Here is a 19,917-nt window from a genome sequence, read left to right on the forward strand (position 1 = left end):
TTCTCAGACCAGGCTTAAGCCTAGTCCCAGACTAAAATGCATGTATGAGCTGTCTTAACTCAAAGCAACATGCACTGGTATATCTTAAAATATGTCAGTACCATTGTTTTGTCTCAAGATGCACAGCAGTTATGTTTTCATGTTTATAAAAGCTACTTAAATGTCCTAATTTATCAAAGGCCTACTCCTGTCTTCATCTAAGCCCTGTCTGAGACGTACATGCACAGAGTTCAGTACAGCCCTAAAGCCTTAAAAATCCCATAAAACAGAATTGGTGTGTCTAAACGAGCAGCGGATCCGACTGCTAACTATCTGAGTTTGTCAGTTTGCGACTAATTTAGTCAGAGCCCATAAAAATCCTGCATTTGATGTGCGAACGTGAATCTGACAGGAATGTCTAAACAACGTGTAACTAGCGGTCGCGAGGCGGTATTTCTCCAAAACGGGGCAGAGGGTCAGACAGATTAAAGCCCCACACTGAGACACTTAGCATTCCTACAGAGAGAACAGACCTTCACCTTATTCTGAACAAACTGTTAGGCTGCATCCCAATTAGCATAATTACACAATGCACTAAAAGTGGTGGGAAAGTACAGTAAACTACAGTTCCAAAGTTGGGGTTGGTTAGATTTTATTTTTAATTTTTTTTGAAAGAAGTCTCTTATGCTCACCAAGGCAAATATAAATAGTAGTTATATTTATTCTTAATACTGTAAAAAAACAAAAAAAATATTTTAATAATGAAATAGTGTTATTATAATAATTCGGTAACACTTTACAATAAGGATTCATTAGTTAACATTAGTTTACTTTAGTTAACATGAACTAAGAAGGAACAATACTTCTACAGCATTTATTAATCTTAGTTAATGAGAAAGTCATTTACTAATAAATTATTTAAATAAAAAGTTTAATTGCTAACATTAGTTAATGCACTGTAAATCAATATGAAAAAACAATGAACGACTGTATTTTTATTAATTTAATTTATTAATTAATTACTTTTTATTTATTGTTAGTTCATGTTAGTTAATACATTAACTAATGTTAACGAATGAGACCTTATTGTAAAGTGTTCCCAATAATTTTTATTTTTATTTAGTACTACTACTAAATACTACTAATCATAATTAGTACTACTATTCATAATTATTATTAGTCATACTGATCTAGAAGCACCAAGTTGTTGGGCCAAAATTATGGAGCCCTGCAAGAAGGCACAACAAACCTGGTGTTTCTTAATAATTTTTTTGTGAATTTTAAATAGCAAAATCAAAATTTTAACCAGGAAAATTGGAACAAATTTCTTCCCCCCCTAAATAGTGCATGTTCACAGTTTTTTTTTTTTACAGGGACCAGATGCCACTGATGTGTCCTGCAGACTTAAACTTTCACACAAGTCTCTTCAAACTGTTTTTTTCTTCTTCTGAGAGCGCTGCACCAACATCAGGAGGCTGTTCAACTTCACTGCACTGATCTTCTACATGAACATGGTAAAATAAGCTCCATCACTGACAAAGGTGTCTGTGTTTAAATCAGTGTGCTCAATAAAGTGCTTTTTTGTTATAATATAATATATAATATATATTCAAACAATCAAAAAAGCTATTCTTTTAATCTCCTCACATTCTTTCATCTAGTTCCCTCACAGTCCCATTCACCTGATAGGGCCATTAGTGGAAAGGGTCATTGTCTTTCCAAGTGTGAAACGCATCAATAATATTCATGATCATTCTCCTCACATATGGCCTTTCTAACACAAAACATGTCTTACAAATTTTAAATCAATATATTGTTTTATGTGAATGAGTGAATGAGCATGATGGTTTTCACATCATTTCGGAGGAAAAATTCTAGGCTACAAGAGTTTTCAGATCAGTTCTCAAAAATCTTGCAAACAGATATTCAGGATGGGTTTTATTGCCTCAAAAGAACATCATTTCTTTGAAATAGAAATCTTTTGTAATTTTATAATCGTCTTTACTGTCACTTTTGATCAATTTAATGCGTCCTTGCTGAATAAAAGTATAATTTTTTTTCAAAAGAACATGAAAAAAACTTTCAGAGATGGCACTTAGGATGAGGCGAGGACCTAGCAGCAGGAGAAATTGTGTGTGTGTGTGTGTGTGTGCGTGTCTGAGAGACAGAACGGCACCAGCATCACGACAGCATAGACCCTAACAATGTAAGACCGGTGGGTTGAGACAGTATGGCGACCATGTCAACTAATAAGCCTACAACCTGCACGTCATCCCTTTAGTATGGACAACAAACACCTGCTAGATGTCAACACTTCTGTCAGTAGCTTCTGAGAGCAGACGACGGGGCTGAGTGGCTCCAGCCTAGCGTTCACACACTCTCTGAGCGGATCGCTGGCTAACTGAACCACCCATGTGTTAGTAACGCTAATGTGAGAGACCAATCACAGAAGATGAAGGAAATCATCAAAACAAGACATGCTGCTAATGTGAAAATAGTGGGTAGGCTACTATTACAATTTATCTTGATTATGGACAAATTTACCAATTTGTTCATAAGCTATTTCTGAACCAGAGAAAAAAAAACTAAATTTGACTGGTCTTAATGGCTGTAAAATTACATGGGATAAGCAAACAATGTTAAACCAAAAATAAAAAAAAATAGCTGCACACTTCGACTAGGCACTTAAAGTATGTACTGTATTTCACTGGGTGTTAAACTGGTAAAGTGACTTTTAGAGCAACTATGGAGAACATGCAGACATCATATTTCAATATCAGTCTTTTTGTGCTTTAATATTCACAGACACTAGGCCATATCACCATTTGATTAAGTTCACGACCCTACTTTTGATTTATTCATCCAAATTTTGCCAAATTAATTGCGGAAACCATAGGGCCCTATATTAGCATTCAATTATCAATGTCATTTAATTTAGGCATACTACTTGGGACATATAGTATGCAAATCGGGACACAGCATTTAGTCCTCCTCATACACAGATCTACATTACAAAAATCCATCTGAAAATGTTTACCATTACAAGAATTTCTGGTGTAGAATTTTAAACATAACCTACTATGATTTGTAGGTATAATAGTAAACAGTAATATAACTGTGATTAGGTTCTCACCGACTGAATGAGCACATGTCCGATAGTCTGTTTGTCATGCCACTGGTTGACACAGTCCAGCACCTGCTCCAGGAACTGCTCATGATGTTCTAGAATCTCAGGGATCTGGTAAAACATCTCGTCTACCAGGGACGGGTCACAGAGCGGGGAGTTCTCCGGGTGCTTGAGGGGCTTCATGTAGCCCTGAGAGAGACAGGGGAAATCAACAGTTTCATCCACATGGAAAATTTTTTTACTTTTTAGTACTACAATCAACATTTACATCAACATTTACAACATTTGCATAAAAATGCTGTCTAGTTGAAACCACTAAACTGCGTTAACAAATGTTAACATTTGAGTGTGTTTGACATACTTCGAGCATGAACTGGATATGCAATAATAAATATAAAACAATATGTAATTATAATGAATATGCATGAATAAATATAAAGGAATATGCATACAAATAAATATAAGTAATATGCAATAAATATGCATCCAAAAACGATAAAGGAATATGCAATGATAATGAATATGCATTAATAAATGACTTATATATGCATGTTTTTGTGTTTGCATTTGGTCTGGGACAGACTTTGATTAAAGGAAATGCGTGACTCCCCCTTTGGGATGTAAACAGTGTCGCATCAAATGCAGATACACATTCTGCCCTTCTGTCTTCACGGTCACAAAACAAGGATGTTTTAAAACCAAACTTGTATCTCATTTATTCATTTGAATTCGTCAACATTAATTGTCATTTGCAACCCATTTTACTTCCATAAAATGACGTATTACAGTTTTTCTCAGTCGGTTTGGAACGTTCCTCGACTCATCCTCGACATTTGCAAAACAGTAAGTGCATTTCTCAAAACAATTTGTACAAATAGCAAAACACCATGGATTACCTCTCTTGCTCAAAATCCTTAGTTCATCTCTCAAAAGCGTTAATTTACGCGTCTTCTTGTGCTTAAACGCACAAATACACACAAAACTATGTCAAAATATTATCGTATACACAGTCGGTTTTGTCTTAAGTGAACATTAACAGTTGAGAAAAAAAATGCATGTGTAACAGTATATTGGATCCTGCATGAGCCCTTAAAGCGACAGCAGCCTAATAAACCTGCTGTAGTCTGTGTACTTAACGTTAATTAAAGAACAAAAGAAAAAGAAAATCACTCACTGACCTTGACTGAACAACTTTTGTAACTTTAATAAGGAATAATCTAAGTTTTATTTATAAAAAAGAACACTATGCCGTGTTATTTTACATTTGATTATCAATTTCTGTACCTGAACTTTCTTCAGTTGTATTTTTTTTGTGTTATTGCTAATTTGTTTATTTGTTGTTATTTTATTATATATAGTCTTTAAAATGATTTTACCTTACTGGAATCGATAAGCAGAATTGGAATCACTAAAATAAAATAAAAAATACCTAACCCTACTTACCAACAAACTAAATATCCCTTACATAAACATACAAAAAAGGACTGTTGTGTTACCATGGTATATTGATGTATAAGATGGTAACATCATATACTATGGTATTCACACCATACTTCAAAAATACATTGGTATTACTAATGCCAAAAAAGCATGTTAATACGATAGTACGTCTCCAAAAAAACCATAGCAACACAGTGTGTTTGTCTCAGGTCAAATGTTTTGACTAGCGCACATCTGGCCAACGCTCTTCTAGCACCTCAAACGCCCTAAAACGTGCCCGGAGACACGCTGTTGCCGTGATAAACCGCTTTCGTCTGTCATCCGTCCATCATGCACCTCTCCACACCTTTCTCTAGCTCTCCCCATCAACACTTTAAGGTGATAAACTTGTGCTTGTGCGTCTCTCTCATTGTTTGCTCAGCCAACCACGGTTGACCCTCTGCACACCGTTTACACGTAATGATGTTGACTGGAACGCAATCATTTACCCACAAAGATAAACCATTTCCTTTAACACAGAATGAGAGCATAAATGCTGGTGAGAATTGCTCAGTAATGGGGGCCATTTTGGAGGTGCGTTGCCCGCTGCTCGCTCACCTTGTTGCCAGGGCAACGGATGCAGCTGCTGGAATAGGTTGTTATGAGTCAGGAGAGATTGGAAAAGATGATTCGTTTCTCGCTTTTGCTTATTAAACTCAGTATGCAGCTTCCGCTCTCGCTCTTACAGTAACATCATGTTTCGGTTGTTCAGTTCTGATTTATTCAAGGTCTGCAAATGATTTATGATATTAAGAATAATATTAAAAGGTTGATGCATAAACACAAATGGCAAACACTTTAAACGTCAATACGTCTGATGTGTTGATTATGTATGTGCATTTACTGTCCACAAAAACTGTCCCCAGTAGTAAACCTTTCTTTGAATGTCCTCATTTGTAAAAACCAGCCTGTAGTCATTATTATTAGTTTAATAAGACTAATAAGAGTCTATGTTATCCATTTAGATACATGGATGTAAGTGCGTGTTTCATACCTGAGTGAGTGTGCGCAGTGCGTCAACGTAAGATTGTTCTGTGTCCAGTAAAGTCATCATCACATGTCTTCTCATATCCTGTAGAGAGAAATATGTCAATAAAACACTGCACGTCACATGAAACACATTTATATCTTACAAACAATAATTATTAAACACATTTTAAATCAAACAAATATAAACAAAGAAAAAAAAAAAGAAAAAAAAGAAAAATAAACAGATAAATAGGCTAAATAAATATCTACAACGCCCTTAAAAACTCAATAGTAACCACAGTTTTGAGCAAAATACTACAATTTATACTTAAAGTATCAAAAACATTAGAAATATTCCTCAAATCACGTGTCTTGATAAGGAGAGATCTGCTGTTACTTTACTAAGGCTACTGTCAGTCCAAATCCGATTTTTGTGAATATCTGATTAGAATCCGATCATAGAAAGTGTGAAAGGCAAAAATAAATAAATAAATTTGATGAAAATTTTACGAATCCGTTTTGAGCTACCTTCATATGTGGTTTGAAATCCTGTTTAAATAGCATTTCTGGAAATCCGTTTCAGTCTGACCGCTCTAATCGGATTTTGCGTGATTTATATCGCTCTCTCACGCCACGTAAAAAGTAAACATGTCCGACGTTGTTTTAGGAAACATGCTGAAAGGTTGTTGTTGCAAAGTGCCGGACGAGCAGAAAATTACAATATAACTGAGACATGTTTTGTGATCGGCCGAGACGACAGAACAGAAGACGTAGTTCCAGTGTGGCGGCTACATATTGTCATGTTGTAAATAAATGTCAATTGCGGTTGTTGTTTTGGGCGTATAGCCTACTTACCAACTACGTCATTGCCACAGAAACCAATGCATATATTCCAGAAAACGAAAGAGCGCCACAGGACACACAAATCAGATCTGAACAGTTGTGATAGGCCTAAACTGTGTGGACAGTGATTCATTTAGAGATTCCAGTCAGATACACAAATAATCGGATTTGGTCTGACAGTGTGAACATCGCTCAAGAGAACAAAATATCAGATCAACAATTTTCACTTGGGTTAGAACAAACTACCCACCCAACACCCTAGCTACCACATAGCAAGCTGGTAAACACATCAGAACACTTAAACAACCTCTTAGAAACACCCTGGCAACCATTCACAGCACGGCAATGGTGCTTTTACTCAGTATTACTCACATTTTCTTAAGGAACATAAACATCTAATACTTATTATGATTTCACAGCAGTCAAGAATGCATTATGGTATTTTGGTGGTGTAAAGGAAACAATTTATAATGAAGTGCTCAAAATAACAAGAGTTTCCTGTTTACTAGTCTGTGTCAGCCACTGAGCCAAATATGTGTATGTTTCCATCTCTGAGAAGATAACCTTCACTAACCACTGTGAATCAGCCCTGACCGACACTACACAACAAACACATCCGAGTGAGAGAGGCATTTAAAGAGAAAAACAGGGTGTGCTGTTCTTTCATGGTTAAGTTTGTTAGCCAGCATCCTGAGTCCTGTGTTACAGATCTGTTCTAAAAATGACTAGCTCAAACACGCAGTGTGACATGGATGTAATTGGAAAAGGAAGTCACGTGCAGCGAATGCCGCACAAAGTCACGTATACCATGAAACGCGCTGAAGGAGAACGAATGTTTTAGGATTCCTCCAAATAGTCACACTTTGTTTTAAACTGGTTCAGGGGAGCATCTGTTTACAGAAGCAATCTTACAGTTCAGAAGAGTTAATTTCTGAAAGAATGTCAGTAACATCCCACACAAAGGTCATTACAAAATGAATCCCAAAAATGTGTTTGTTCATTCTGAATGAATTAATATGCAAGAGACAAAAGATGTGCACAGGAGAGAATATGAAGTTGTGCTCAAAAGTTTACATACCCTTTGCAGAATCTGCAAAATGTCATTTTTTTAGTGCTGTCAAATCGATTATTGCGATTAATCACATCTATTAACATAAGAGTTTGTGTTTACATAATATACACACAGACACATATACTGTATCATGAAACACAAACTCTTATGTTAGATGCGATTAATCATGATTAATCGATTTGACAGCACTATTTTTTCTTTTACTAAATAAGTGGGATCATGGATGTTTTTTTTATGTAGCACTGTCCTGAATAAGCGGTTTCACAAAACAGATGTTTACAAAATAATGAATTTAGTGTGAAAAGATGGATCTCAAAATCATACAGTCATTACTGGAAAGGGTTCAAACTTGCAGAAGATGCTGGAAAACTGAAGAATGTGTAGGATCTGGAGGATTTTTCTGAAGAACATTGGGCAGTTTAACTATACTCAGGACAAACAAGGGACTCGTGAACAAGTACCACCACAAAACACACAGTATTAATATACTGTGTTAATTAGTATTGATAATACTACCATTTACAATGGTTTTTATAAGGCTTAAATATACAAGGTATTACAGAAAGAAAGAAAGAGGCATGTGTGTTTGTATCTCAGATTAATGCTCATGCCATCCAGTTAATTTCTCTCTCATAAAGGCAGCCGGTTTGACAGACTGTACTAACCAGCATGCTGTCTTGGTCGACACGTCCGGCTCTTAACTGCGCTAAACAAACCTGCTGACCTGCTGTTGAGTTCCTCAAGCAGGCCGCCACAAAATCTACCGCTAGTTATTTTCCCCTCAAGACAAATCAAACTGCCACATGCAGGACGAGCACATGGACAAGAAGATCTGTATATGCTGCAAAGTATTTTAAGAGATTATTGAGCTTTTGCCTGAAATAAAAGTTGGTAATAAAAACGCATTTAAACTGAATTTAGACCAAAATGCTCTCTGGAGTCTCATCAGGGGGCCAGAAATGTGCCCAGCAGCTCCAACAGCATGTGTGGCAGCCGTTAAAGACGTCCCAAAAGAGTATTTCTGAAATGCCCCGATGAGAAAGACACGGAGTGACATTCAGTCACAGGAATGCATAGAGGATTTTGGAAACAATACTCTATTAAAACTAATATTGAGATGAAAAAATATAGCAGAGCTAAACATAAGCTATAAATGAGACTAAAATATGAATAAAAACGTTTACAAATCGAACCCATGAACTTGCCTTAGCAAATGCCATCCTACACTGTTTACAAACTGAACTTAAAAAATGCAACTGGTGAATCACTGTAAAAAATAACTTGGATAATTAATGTGGTTCAGATAACATAATATTTTGAGTTTATGTTGATTAAATCTCCAATGCATTAACTATTTTTTTATTTAAATTAACTAAATCAGGTAACTTACTTTTGGAAGTTAAACAAACAATATGTTTTACAGTGTTGTACATAAAATGTACTGTAAATGAAATAAAACCGTTTGATGGAAATCAAAACTAACTAGAACTACACTAAAAATGAAAAACACAAAACAAAAAAAACAAAATAAAAAGCAGTGAGGTTTTGGGAAATTAGAGTTTGAAATCTTATGAAATCTTCTCTCAGTAACTACATGCATGCCAGAAGTACAATAATCTCATGAACAGCCATAAATACCATTAAACATTTTATTTATGCCTCAAATAATCGTAATGTGATTACATTGGTCACAACAGTAACAGACACACGGTTTTTAACTGCATGAATCTAATTCATTTAAACATCAACAAAAGCCATGGACATTCTTGGCCATTTGGCTTACATAATGTCAAAAGGTGCCTTGTGCACCCGTCCCATAGCTGTTCTCCTGATGCATTATAGAGCAGCTTTATTATAATAAAATCACATAATGAATACCAAATGCATTTCTTGGAAAGACCAGGTCGCGCAGAGCAGGAGAACATGAAGCTCATGGGGCAAATTTTTTTTCTCTAATAAGCAAATGTTCATGGCAGCTCATGTGTGGGACATGTTGTGCTGCATAAACATGAGATGGAGTAAAACACAAAAACAATGACCACATTTCTAGAGCCAAGAAAACAGAGAGGAGTTTCTTTAACTATAGGCACTTATACATCATAAGGCTTTATTTCGATCAAAATGAACGTTTCAAGATTATTAATTGTATTAAGGTCACATTCACATTATTGAAACTTTACTATGGCTTCATATTTTTTTGCTACATATGCATTTTGCCAGTGAGAGACCATCAAATCATTATAAATTGTTCATGTTTTCTAATCTAAACAGAGTGAAATGATCAGAGACCATACTCACTGTCCTTTCCATTCTTGAATGCCATCATAATACATTATACAAAATTTAAGATTCTATGGAAATAAAACTGACAAAGGCAACTTAAACATTTTAAAAACCCATGCATTCCAAGGGAATCAAACCCAGTGTTGCAAGTGACATGCTATAGCCTACTGTTAATAAACTATACAAACTAAACCTAAAATGTAAAGTCTGTAATTTCAGCATCACCATTTTTAATCTAAAACTAGGGATGAGGCCTACATAAAAAAAATAATAAAAAAAATCTGCTAAGGGGTTATAAGGGAACAACCGTTTTTAAAAGTGAATTTCACAATTTTTTTACAACAGGATCGGCATTCATGGGTTTAGATAAAACATTTTTGTTATAGTACACTAATAAAAACTAATTTGTGCATCAAAACCTCTCCTTTCCTGGTAAAAAAAGAAAAAGAAAACACCACCCAGCTCCGTCTGTCTGTGTTTTTTTTTTGTCAGTTTTTGAGTAGCCTAACTTAAGAAATAAACTTTATTCAATAAAAAAAGTAACATTAACTATGCAAAAAGCATTTAGAATGTCTCCAGCACGTTTTTTTAATTACGAAAAAATGAAAAATAGTTAGCACCTTATGCACGTTATAATGTTCGTCAAAAACTTCTGTCGGTTGGAGTATTTGAACTAAAAACATCGACATAATACACTCCTGGACATCAATAACTTCACTGAATACTTGCCGGCTAAGAAATAAATAATTACCGTACAATCCACCTGTATTGAAAATCCACATTATTTGTATATGACAACAGCGATGTCTGTCAAAAAGTAACAAATTTTACAACAAGAGGTCGAGTCAAGGTCGCATTTCCTGGAGAACTCACACTAACGGATGTTTTGAATGCATCGGCGTTTTCCGAGAACAGGGAGAAAATGGCAGCATGAGCGGCTTCAACATGCGGTCTGTCAGCACGATAACATGCAAATTACACAACACACATGAGTATAAATTTGCTCTAATTGGCAATAGATAAATTATTAAGCCTACATGAGTGATCTTGAGATGAGTCCCTAAAGTCGTCAAATTTTACTCCCATATGCTTAGGCCAAAACGTGATAAAAAAAAAATATAGTAGTTTGATCATCATCTTCTCAGTTGTTTAAAAGATTAAGGCAATTATCAAAGTTTGATCAAATGTTTAATTTTCAAATAACGTATGATTTGTTTTATTTACAGATTAAAAATAAAAAAATAAAACAAAACTAAACCACTTGCACACACACTGACAAACATATACATCCAATCAAAATAAGAATTTCCTGTTTACGGTGTGACCGCTCACTACAGCAAAAAAATGTTTATGGAAGTAAACTAAACCACGAAAAACCCCCGTAAACTTTAGTTCAAGTAGAATTATGACTAATCAACTACACCAAAACTGACTAAGGGCATTTATTTTTATAATTTATTCACGGACAGCAGTCAGACTTGACAGAGTATACAATAATTTGACATGAATGATAGCAAGGCAGTGCGAGATATTCAAACCTGTTTTGCCCACATGAGCACCACAGCTGTGTAATGTTTTAACCATTAGGTATAGTATTCACTTTAAGCCTCCAAAAAATGCTCTATAGATCTGAAAACATCCATCCATTTGATCTAAATACCCATGTGTGACCTTACTTTACTCTCATCAGGTAATGAGATCACAGGGCAGAGGTAAACGGCTGTTTGAGGTTCTGGCTGTAGCGTTTGATTGGTTTTTATTAGCAGAGTGTGTTTGAGTTATGAGAAGATCTCGTTTCCTTCTAAAGCTCGCTCTGCTAAAGGCCTGAGGTATAACGTGCACTGTAGTTAACCGTGCTATTTCTGCCAACCGTTGCGGCTTCCATAAAAAGAACACACTTTTACCGCATCTTGAGTAGAGCAGGTGGAACCTCCCTTTGATCTGATCAAAAACGCTTAGCGGTCGCTAGTCACAACGAGAAAATTCTGCACGGTTAATCATGAAAGAAGGGCGGAGAACGTTCAAGCGTTACATGGGAATTTGTCTGCTGGATGCAGTTCAAGCAGGTGCTGTATGTTCTGGTCAGCTCGCTACAGGTACAGGTGCTGTGGCGTACTAGTTAAAGCATATAGCTAGTAATCAAAGCTTGCTGGTTTAATTGGTAAATGAGGTATAATCATTGTGCCCTTTAGGATGGGATTAAAACATCTGCTCAATGACTGCTTATTTACATGATATTGAATCAAAGCAAAAAACTGGTCATATAGTAGTTTTTCTTGCAATCCCTGAAAGTATCACAGTGTGGAAAAAATAAGATACCAAATCAATTAAATTGACATCAAATTATATACCCAAAAAAGTATATTTTACACAAGTAAAATACAGAACTGAATGAATGATTAAACATCCGAATACAAAAAGGTAGACAAAAAACAAAACAAAAACATGCAGAGTCTGTGACCACTGTAAAAAATTACTTTCGTGATTTGTTATCACAACTTTTTTCTTTTGTCAAATCAACGTAGATAATGCGGTTCAGATAACATAATATTTTGAGTTCTGTTGATTAAACCAATCTCCTGCATTGTATTAACTCAAATTTGTAATTTCAATGAACTTAAAATTAAGGCAACCAGGAAACTTTTTTTAACGTTAAACCAACAATATTTTATGTTCAATTCATGAAAAAAAATGTTCTCATGTGCTGATTCTTTTAAACGATTTGATGAGTCATCATGAATAAAAAACTTAAAGAGTATTGTGTAGAAATAAATTGTATTTTAGTAATATAATAATGTCTACAAAAAAATAATAGTAATACATGTAAATATTAAATATAATAAATAATACTATAATTAATAATATATAATTAAAAATAAATAGTTATTATAAGTACACACAGACACACACACACACAACATACATGCATACACATATATATATATATATAACATACTAAAACAATGTCATTAAATAATTTTAATTTTAAATGAAATAATTTCAAGTCATCCAACAAATGACAAGCAAGACAGTTGAGTCTGCAAAACAAGACAAGTCTTAAAAAAGTTTTAAAAACACATCTAGTGACCCACGCATATCAACAATTGTCCAACAATTTTATAAAAAATATGCAGTCTTCCACATCCCTAGCAGAAATGCAAGGAGAGAGAGAGAGGGAGAGAGAGAGAGAGAGAGAGAGAGAGAGAGAGAGAGAGAGAGAGAGAGAGAGAGAAAACAGAACGCTTTGAAAATGCACTAAGCTAGTTGCCTAGCACCAGACATCAGTTCTCAGCCCTCTCCACACCATAGATGATCTCTACTGTCGTCATTCCCTGCGATCACAAGAGCTGAAATCACACAGCCTTTCAACACTTTCACAAAGCCAGCTCTTCCCTCTCTCCTCTCAATTCTTCCCCCGGTTCTTCTCTAGTTCTTCCCCAGCAAAAGGTCTTCATTGACTGGCTTTCAGATTAAAAAAATTGGTGTCCTGGAGAGCTTCTTCAAAAAGGTTATGCAACTATGACAAAGACTCCAGCAAACGCCATGTGTGTCAGGTTGGTGTAGTCTGATCACTTTCCATGTGCAATATTGATCAAAACAAATTGTCAAAACAAGCAAAAGAGAAAAAAACATCTAATTGTACACGAATGAACCAATAAACTAAGCAATGAAATAAGATATGCATTTCCTCAGGCTATGGTTATTTTCAAGAGACCAAAACAAGGAAAATCTCACAATATTGCGACTGTACTCACAAGCCAGATATAGGGCCCTATTTTAACAATCTAAGCGCATGGTCTAAAGCGCACTTAGGGCGTATCCGAATCCACTTTTGCTAGTTTAACGGCGGGAAAAATGGTCTGCGCGCCCGGCGGATGGTCTAAAAAGGTTGTCCCTATTCTCTTAATGAGTAATGGATGTTTTGGGCGTAACGTGCAATAAACCAATCAGAGTCTCATCTCCCATTCCCTTTAAAAGCCAGTTGCGCTCGCATGGCGTATTCGCTATTTACATGGCGGAATTTGCAAGTGGAAAAACTGAACGCTTCTTTAGCGAGGAAACGGATCTGCTCGTACGCAAAAGTTAAAGCGCGCAAGCAGACCAGCTACGGAACAACGTGTACGCACATTGCAAAAACTAGCAAAAACACTTGCGATTGTGCTGGGTGTATGATAGGTCCCATTCTGTTTTTGTTTATCTCAACAAGTGGGGAAAATCTCAAGCAATACATGTAAGACTTTTACATTTCATTTGGCAAAAGATAACTGGGTGAAACAAATTCCCAAACTTACATTTCAGGAGGGACTAAATATCAGACATTTGACCATCAAGAAAACCCTAGCAAGAAGATAGAAACCATCTAAGCAACATACTAATAACAATCTAGAGTAGAGTGTAGTTGCACAGGCAAGCACACCATCCATGTCGGTACCACACGCTCAATGCCAGCTCTGCCTGGCCTTTACAAAAACAGGTCATGGGATCACAGCCAGTTGGCTATTTCTGTCTGGAGTAGAACATTCACAAGCAATAAACACACTGAGAAAGAGCATAGCAGACTAAAACAAAGCCAAAAATGAGCATAAAGAAAAGAAGAGGAGACGGAAAGTAAAAACAGCGTTAATATACAAGAACATGAGGTTAGTTTGTAATTGCAGAATGCCACAAGTCTGGAAAAACAAACGTTACTGGCTGCAGTGGAACCCAAAAAATGAACCAATCATCTCGCAGACACACCAGTCAGCGATGAACCAGTTTATGTGCGAGGTGTAAGACAGTCTTAAGACAGACGCCCACAGGGTCACTGCAGACAGATAAATCCCCTCAGTGTCTGGACATAATCCAAAGACGCTCCTCTCAGCTCGGTCATGTCAATGGAGTGAGGGAGGGTTTAACACACACACACACACACACACACACACGCAGGTACAGAGCAGAAGAAGACGGTGGTCTCTCTGCCTAATCTCATGATTCAACCAGCCTTTTTAGTCGCTCTAATTCTATTAAGGGTGAGAGGAGGATAACCTGCTGCAGGAGAGAGAGAGAGAGAGAGAGAGAGAGAGAGAGAGAGAGAGAGAGAGAGAGAGAGAGAGAGAGAGAGAGAGAGAGAGAGAGAGAGAGAGAGAGAGAGAGACATGAACCTACAGACAACAAAACGCTGAGAAAAAACTGAACAGAAACAGAAAATCTATACACCACCCAGCGACCTGTCTGTCTGTCTGTCTATCTATCTATCTATGCACCCACCAACCTGTCTTTTCATCTATCCGTCCATCCATCCATCCATCCATCCAACCTGTCTGTCTGTCCGTCCATCCATCCACTGACCTGTCTGTCCATCCATCATCCACTGACCTGTCCATCCATCCATCCATCCATCCACCCATCCATCTGTCCATCCATCTGTCCATCCATCCATTCATCTGTCCATCTATCCATTCATCCATCTTTCCATCCATCAATCCACGACCTGTCCGTTCGTCCATCCATCCATCCAACCATCCATCCATCCATCCATCCATCCATCCATCCATCCATCCATCCATCCATCCATCCATCCATCCTTCCACTGACCTGTCCGTCCATCATCCATCCATCCATCCTCCAACCTCTGTCCATCCATTCATCTCTGTCAAACCATCAATCCACCGACCTGTCCGTCCGTCCATCCATCCATCCATCCATCCATCCATCCATTCATCCCCCGACCTACCTACCTGTCTGTCTGTCTGTCTGTCTGTCTGTCTATCTACTGACAGTCTTAAAAGAAACAAAAAGTGTCAGAAACGTGGATGCTTTCTCACAATGAAAACAACAAACCCAAACAAACACGACAACAGGTTTAGACTACAACAATGATCAGTGGTCTCTTCCGTAAGGGTCGTACCTCAGCATTGGTCTGAGGGGCGCCCACGCCTCCCGCAACCCTGTTTCCATTGGGCTCGACAGCGACGGACCTGTCCAGCTCTTCGCCAGCCCCTCCGCCTCCATCATCACTGGGGCTCTCTCTACCCTCCTGCATCTCCTCCAAGGCGATGGTGAACTGGGCGAGGGTCCGTACCATCTGCAGCATGCGACACGAGTCCCTCGCCCCGCAGGTGACTGCGATCGACACCCCCACCCCAAGCCCCCCAACCCGACAGCTCGATCACCTCCACAAGGAGATATGCAGCAACAGGCGCTCGAGAGTCAGAACCCTTCCATAAGAAATACTTTGCAAAAAAACAACTCAGGTTTAAATCCAAAACTGTAAAAATCCAAAGTTGGAGAGCGAATGTGCTTCATCCCCATTCAAAACTTCGCGCAGCCTTGTTGGTTTCGCCTTCTGAGGCAGGTAGAGCCGATGACAGAGAGAGACAGTAAACAGAGAGACTGCAGAAAGAGATCAGTGTGTAATGAAAGGCAGCAGACGGGCACCAGCTGAACGCAGCTCACCAACAGCACCGAGCAGCCGAGCTCAGAGCACCGCTCACAGACCTGACCAATCCATGACCGATCCCACAATGGATAATTGGATTGGCTCAGCCTGGTGAGGATGGGGACTTAGAGGTGTGGCTTCGTCTCCATGGCAACAAGGAGGCGGGAACTTCAGTTACTGACAGATACAGTTTACAGCACTATGATTACACTCATAGACAAGAAGAAAGAAAGCAAAAAGATTAGAATTGATATTTATATATATTTCAATGTTAATATACGATAGCAATAATGCAAATTTATCATTTTACCAGGGTATATAAAAATTATGTTATGGTGGATTTGCAAAAAACATTGTATTACCATAGTTAATGCCTGAAAAGCATGGTAATCCCAGAGTAAATGTCTAAAAAACAAAGTATTACTATCCATTTTAGTGAATATTAACGAACAATTGAACAAGATACAACTTTTAAAAAACAACATTTCCCAAATGTACACAACATTTCTCTTTCTAATCAGTAGCAGATTCTCACTCTCTCTCTCTTTCTTCCTCTGTTCTTCACATTTAAATCTGTGCTTCATCCCTGCAGGGTTATTTTTAAGCGGAGACGTTTTTCAGCACATTTTTGGGACGGTGGAAGCCATTAGCAGCAAGTGCATGTGCATGTGCATGTGCGCAGATGCATTATTGACGTGGAGAGAGCCGCTTTCATCACCCTTGACAGAACAACGAAAGCGATCACCTGAAAAGAAGCACAACTGCTCCACTTACATCCTCCACATCTTTACTGTGAAAGAGCCAAAGCTTTTGTGGTGCGCATACGCCCATGCTTGACCAATTACCTAAGAATTATGCAAGTTCTCTCTAAGACGTTTCTTTCAACGGACATTTACAGGGATGTTACAAACCAGTAGCTGACTGATGCTCCACCAATCAACAGAGATCTACATTGTGTAATAAAATATTTGATGAGGTACTTTCACCAAAATTACATATTTATAAAAATGTTTCCTTGACATTTTTTTTTCTTTATGCCTTAGAATAGCTTGAATGTAACTCTAAACCCTTGCCTCATTTAGTATACGCGGTTCTATGAATATGCAAATTAACCCCGCCTCCACTCATTCACACCAGCTCAGAGATCCACTCGTTGACGATCACATGTTGACGTGATTGGTTACAAGACTTTGTCTTGAGTTTGTGACGTCAGAAACACCAGCGATTTCAAACTGCGATTTTGAGACTGTCTTTGGTTCACTGCAGTTTTAAGCAGAAAATACACAGCAATGGTGCTGACTGATGAATTTGCACATGGTTTGTCTTTAATCATATTAAAACACCACATAGACATATAAACAACATTACAAGCTTGATTTTCATCACAGGCGGACTTTAACTAAACTATATATATACCATGGTATATTTTTCAAGCACCATGTAAATACCATTGTACATGGTGTTTTACAGGATGTGTTTAAAAAGCTATTGAGCTGCCTACCTAGACAGCATTTATTATTTAAATGCATCTAAGATACTCAAACATTTTTTTCCTTTATGCCAAAAATCATTAGATATTAAGTAAAGATCATGTTCCATGAAGACATTTTGTAAATTTCCTACTGTAAAGATATAAAACATTTATTTTTGTGAGTGAATGCAAGATAAACGGACAACTTTAAAGGTGATTTTCTCAATGTTTAGATTTTTTTTTGCACCCTCAGAATCCAGATTTTCAAATAGTTGTATCTCGGCCAAATATTTTCCTATCCTAACAAACCATAGCATCAATGGAAAGCTTATATTATTCAGCTTTCAGATATGTATAAATCTCAATTTCAAAAAATGTACCCATGTGACTGGTTTTGTGGTCCAGGTTAATGTATATGAAAGATCCTCGACTTGAGAGTCTGTGGCACTACTGAGAGGGGAATATAAAAAAAACTGAGACTTGTCGATGAAAAACAAGATAATCTGTTATGTGTCATCCATCCAAACGCTAAAAGGCGCTAAAAAAAATTCTCTATCGCCTGAAGTGCCTGCTAATTTGCATTCAACAAGTCTTACTGGCACTGGAATGCTTGTTTTCATTTTATTCCAATCAGAAGGTTAATCTGCGTGTTCGTATCTGTTAGTTTTCTTGTAGATATTTGTGTCTGGTCCAGACGCCCCTTCACAGACAACATGTCTGATCCTCTGCTGAATGCTGGTGTTGCAATAGGACATTTCAGATTCTGGTTGTCATAAAGGGATGATCATATTTTCATTTTGCGTGAACTATCCCTTTAAGACCAAACCTGAAAAGAAGTCTTATTATTGTTAACTATAACTACTACTACAAAAAAAATCTTCCTTTTTTTGTTCAGTGTAGTAAAACTGAAATTATAATATAGGATGTTGGATTACCAGGGTTAATGTCCAAAAAAGCATAGTATGACTAAGGTAAATGGACAAAAACATGGTATTACCATAGAATTAAAAAAGGAACATTCATTGAAATTAAGCTGAAATAAATAAATAAAAGATGAAAATTAGAAATATTTCATTTGCAAGTAAGTTTAAATTTCAGTTTCAACTAACTAAAAAAATAAGTTTAGGTTGAAGTACTGAAATGACTAAAACTAAAACAGAAATAAAGCTAAATATAAATATTATAATAAAAAATAAAGCAAAATAAAAATAGCAAAAAATAAACAAGCAAAAAATTACAAAAGCACATAACAAAATTACTAAAATTAAAATGAATAATAATACTACTAAAATGACACTTCTGAGAAATGATAGACTTAAACAAAGCACTGCAGTGGAGCACATTTCCTGTGGTTCCCAGTTAGTACTGAACTCTTTGACCTCTCTGACATGCGAGCACAATTCATGACTGCACAGATTTTCACGGTACCTCCAGCAGCATGACAGATGTGTCCTTCCTCTAATATCTGTCTCTCTTTCTCTCTCTATCTCTCTCTCACCAGAATGAAACAATGTGCTGCGGTCGGCGTCTGCCGGGAACGCTAAATCAGACAGATCACAACCTGGAAAAAAGTTCTTCAGAAAAAAAACGCAAAGCAGCCGGACTACTGAAATGTAAGAGAGAGCGAAACATGAGTCAGAAAGAGGGAATAAAACTAAATGAAAAAAGGATTTTGACTATAAACCAAAACATCAAAAGGCAGAAAAATGCAATTCAGCATGAAACCTGCACATTTCCAATGACCTTAAGGCAGATGAAAAACATTTTCTTCTCAAATGAAGATCGGACGAGAGTACCCGCATCCAGCCCGTAATTCTGCTGGAAACATTCAGTGCTAGAATAAAAATAGAACTTAAAACATAAATGCTGGGATGAATGCCATCAAACCTCATAAGGCCAAGAGAAGTAGAACGATGAATGATCGAGCTGTTTAGATTTATTAGTGTGTTTGTTAAATCCAAGCATCACTATACTCATACATAGTGATTTGAATAAACCTCTAATAATCTCTCTCTCTCTCTCTCTCTCTCTCTCTCTCTCTCTCTCTCTCTCTCTCTCTCTCTCTCTCTCTCTCTCTCTATATATATATATATACACACACACACAGTATATATATATATATATATATATATATATATATATATATATATATATATATATATATATATAAACACTCTAGCATATACATTTATTTGATTTTTAGCATGATTCCTCCCATCTTCAGAAATCATTCTAATCTACTGATTTGCTGCTCAAGAAACATTTCTTATTATTAT

The 19,917-nt window shown here is 36.9% G+C and overlaps 2 protein-coding genes across 3 annotated transcripts in view; both read right to left on the reverse strand.

The window, feature by feature from the left end:
- relt (RELT TNF receptor) overlaps nt 1-19,917 on the reverse strand; it is a 470,714-nt gene that overhangs the window by 54,919 nt on the left and 395,878 nt on the right. The window lies entirely within an intron of this gene.
- The window catches only part of arhgef17 (Rho guanine nucleotide exchange factor (GEF) 17), an 84,493-nt gene that overhangs the window by 22,281 nt on the left and 42,295 nt on the right, over nt 1-19,917 (reverse strand). For both annotated transcript variants that reach the window (XM_079621302.1, XM_079621301.1), the window contains exons 3-4: nt 5,580-5,657; nt 3,113-3,295 (exon numbers count right to left, since the gene is read on the reverse strand). In XM_079621302.1, the coding sequence (XP_079477428.1) occupies nt 3,113-3,295; nt 5,580-5,657 (261 nt within the window). The remainder of the gene's footprint in view (nt 1-3,112; nt 3,296-5,579; nt 5,658-19,917) is intronic.

Source organism: Phoxinus phoxinus, assembly GCF_949152265.1.
Source record: "Phoxinus phoxinus genome assembly, chromosome: 8".
NCBI lineage: Eukaryota > Metazoa > Chordata > Actinopteri > Cypriniformes > Leuciscidae > Phoxinus > Phoxinus phoxinus.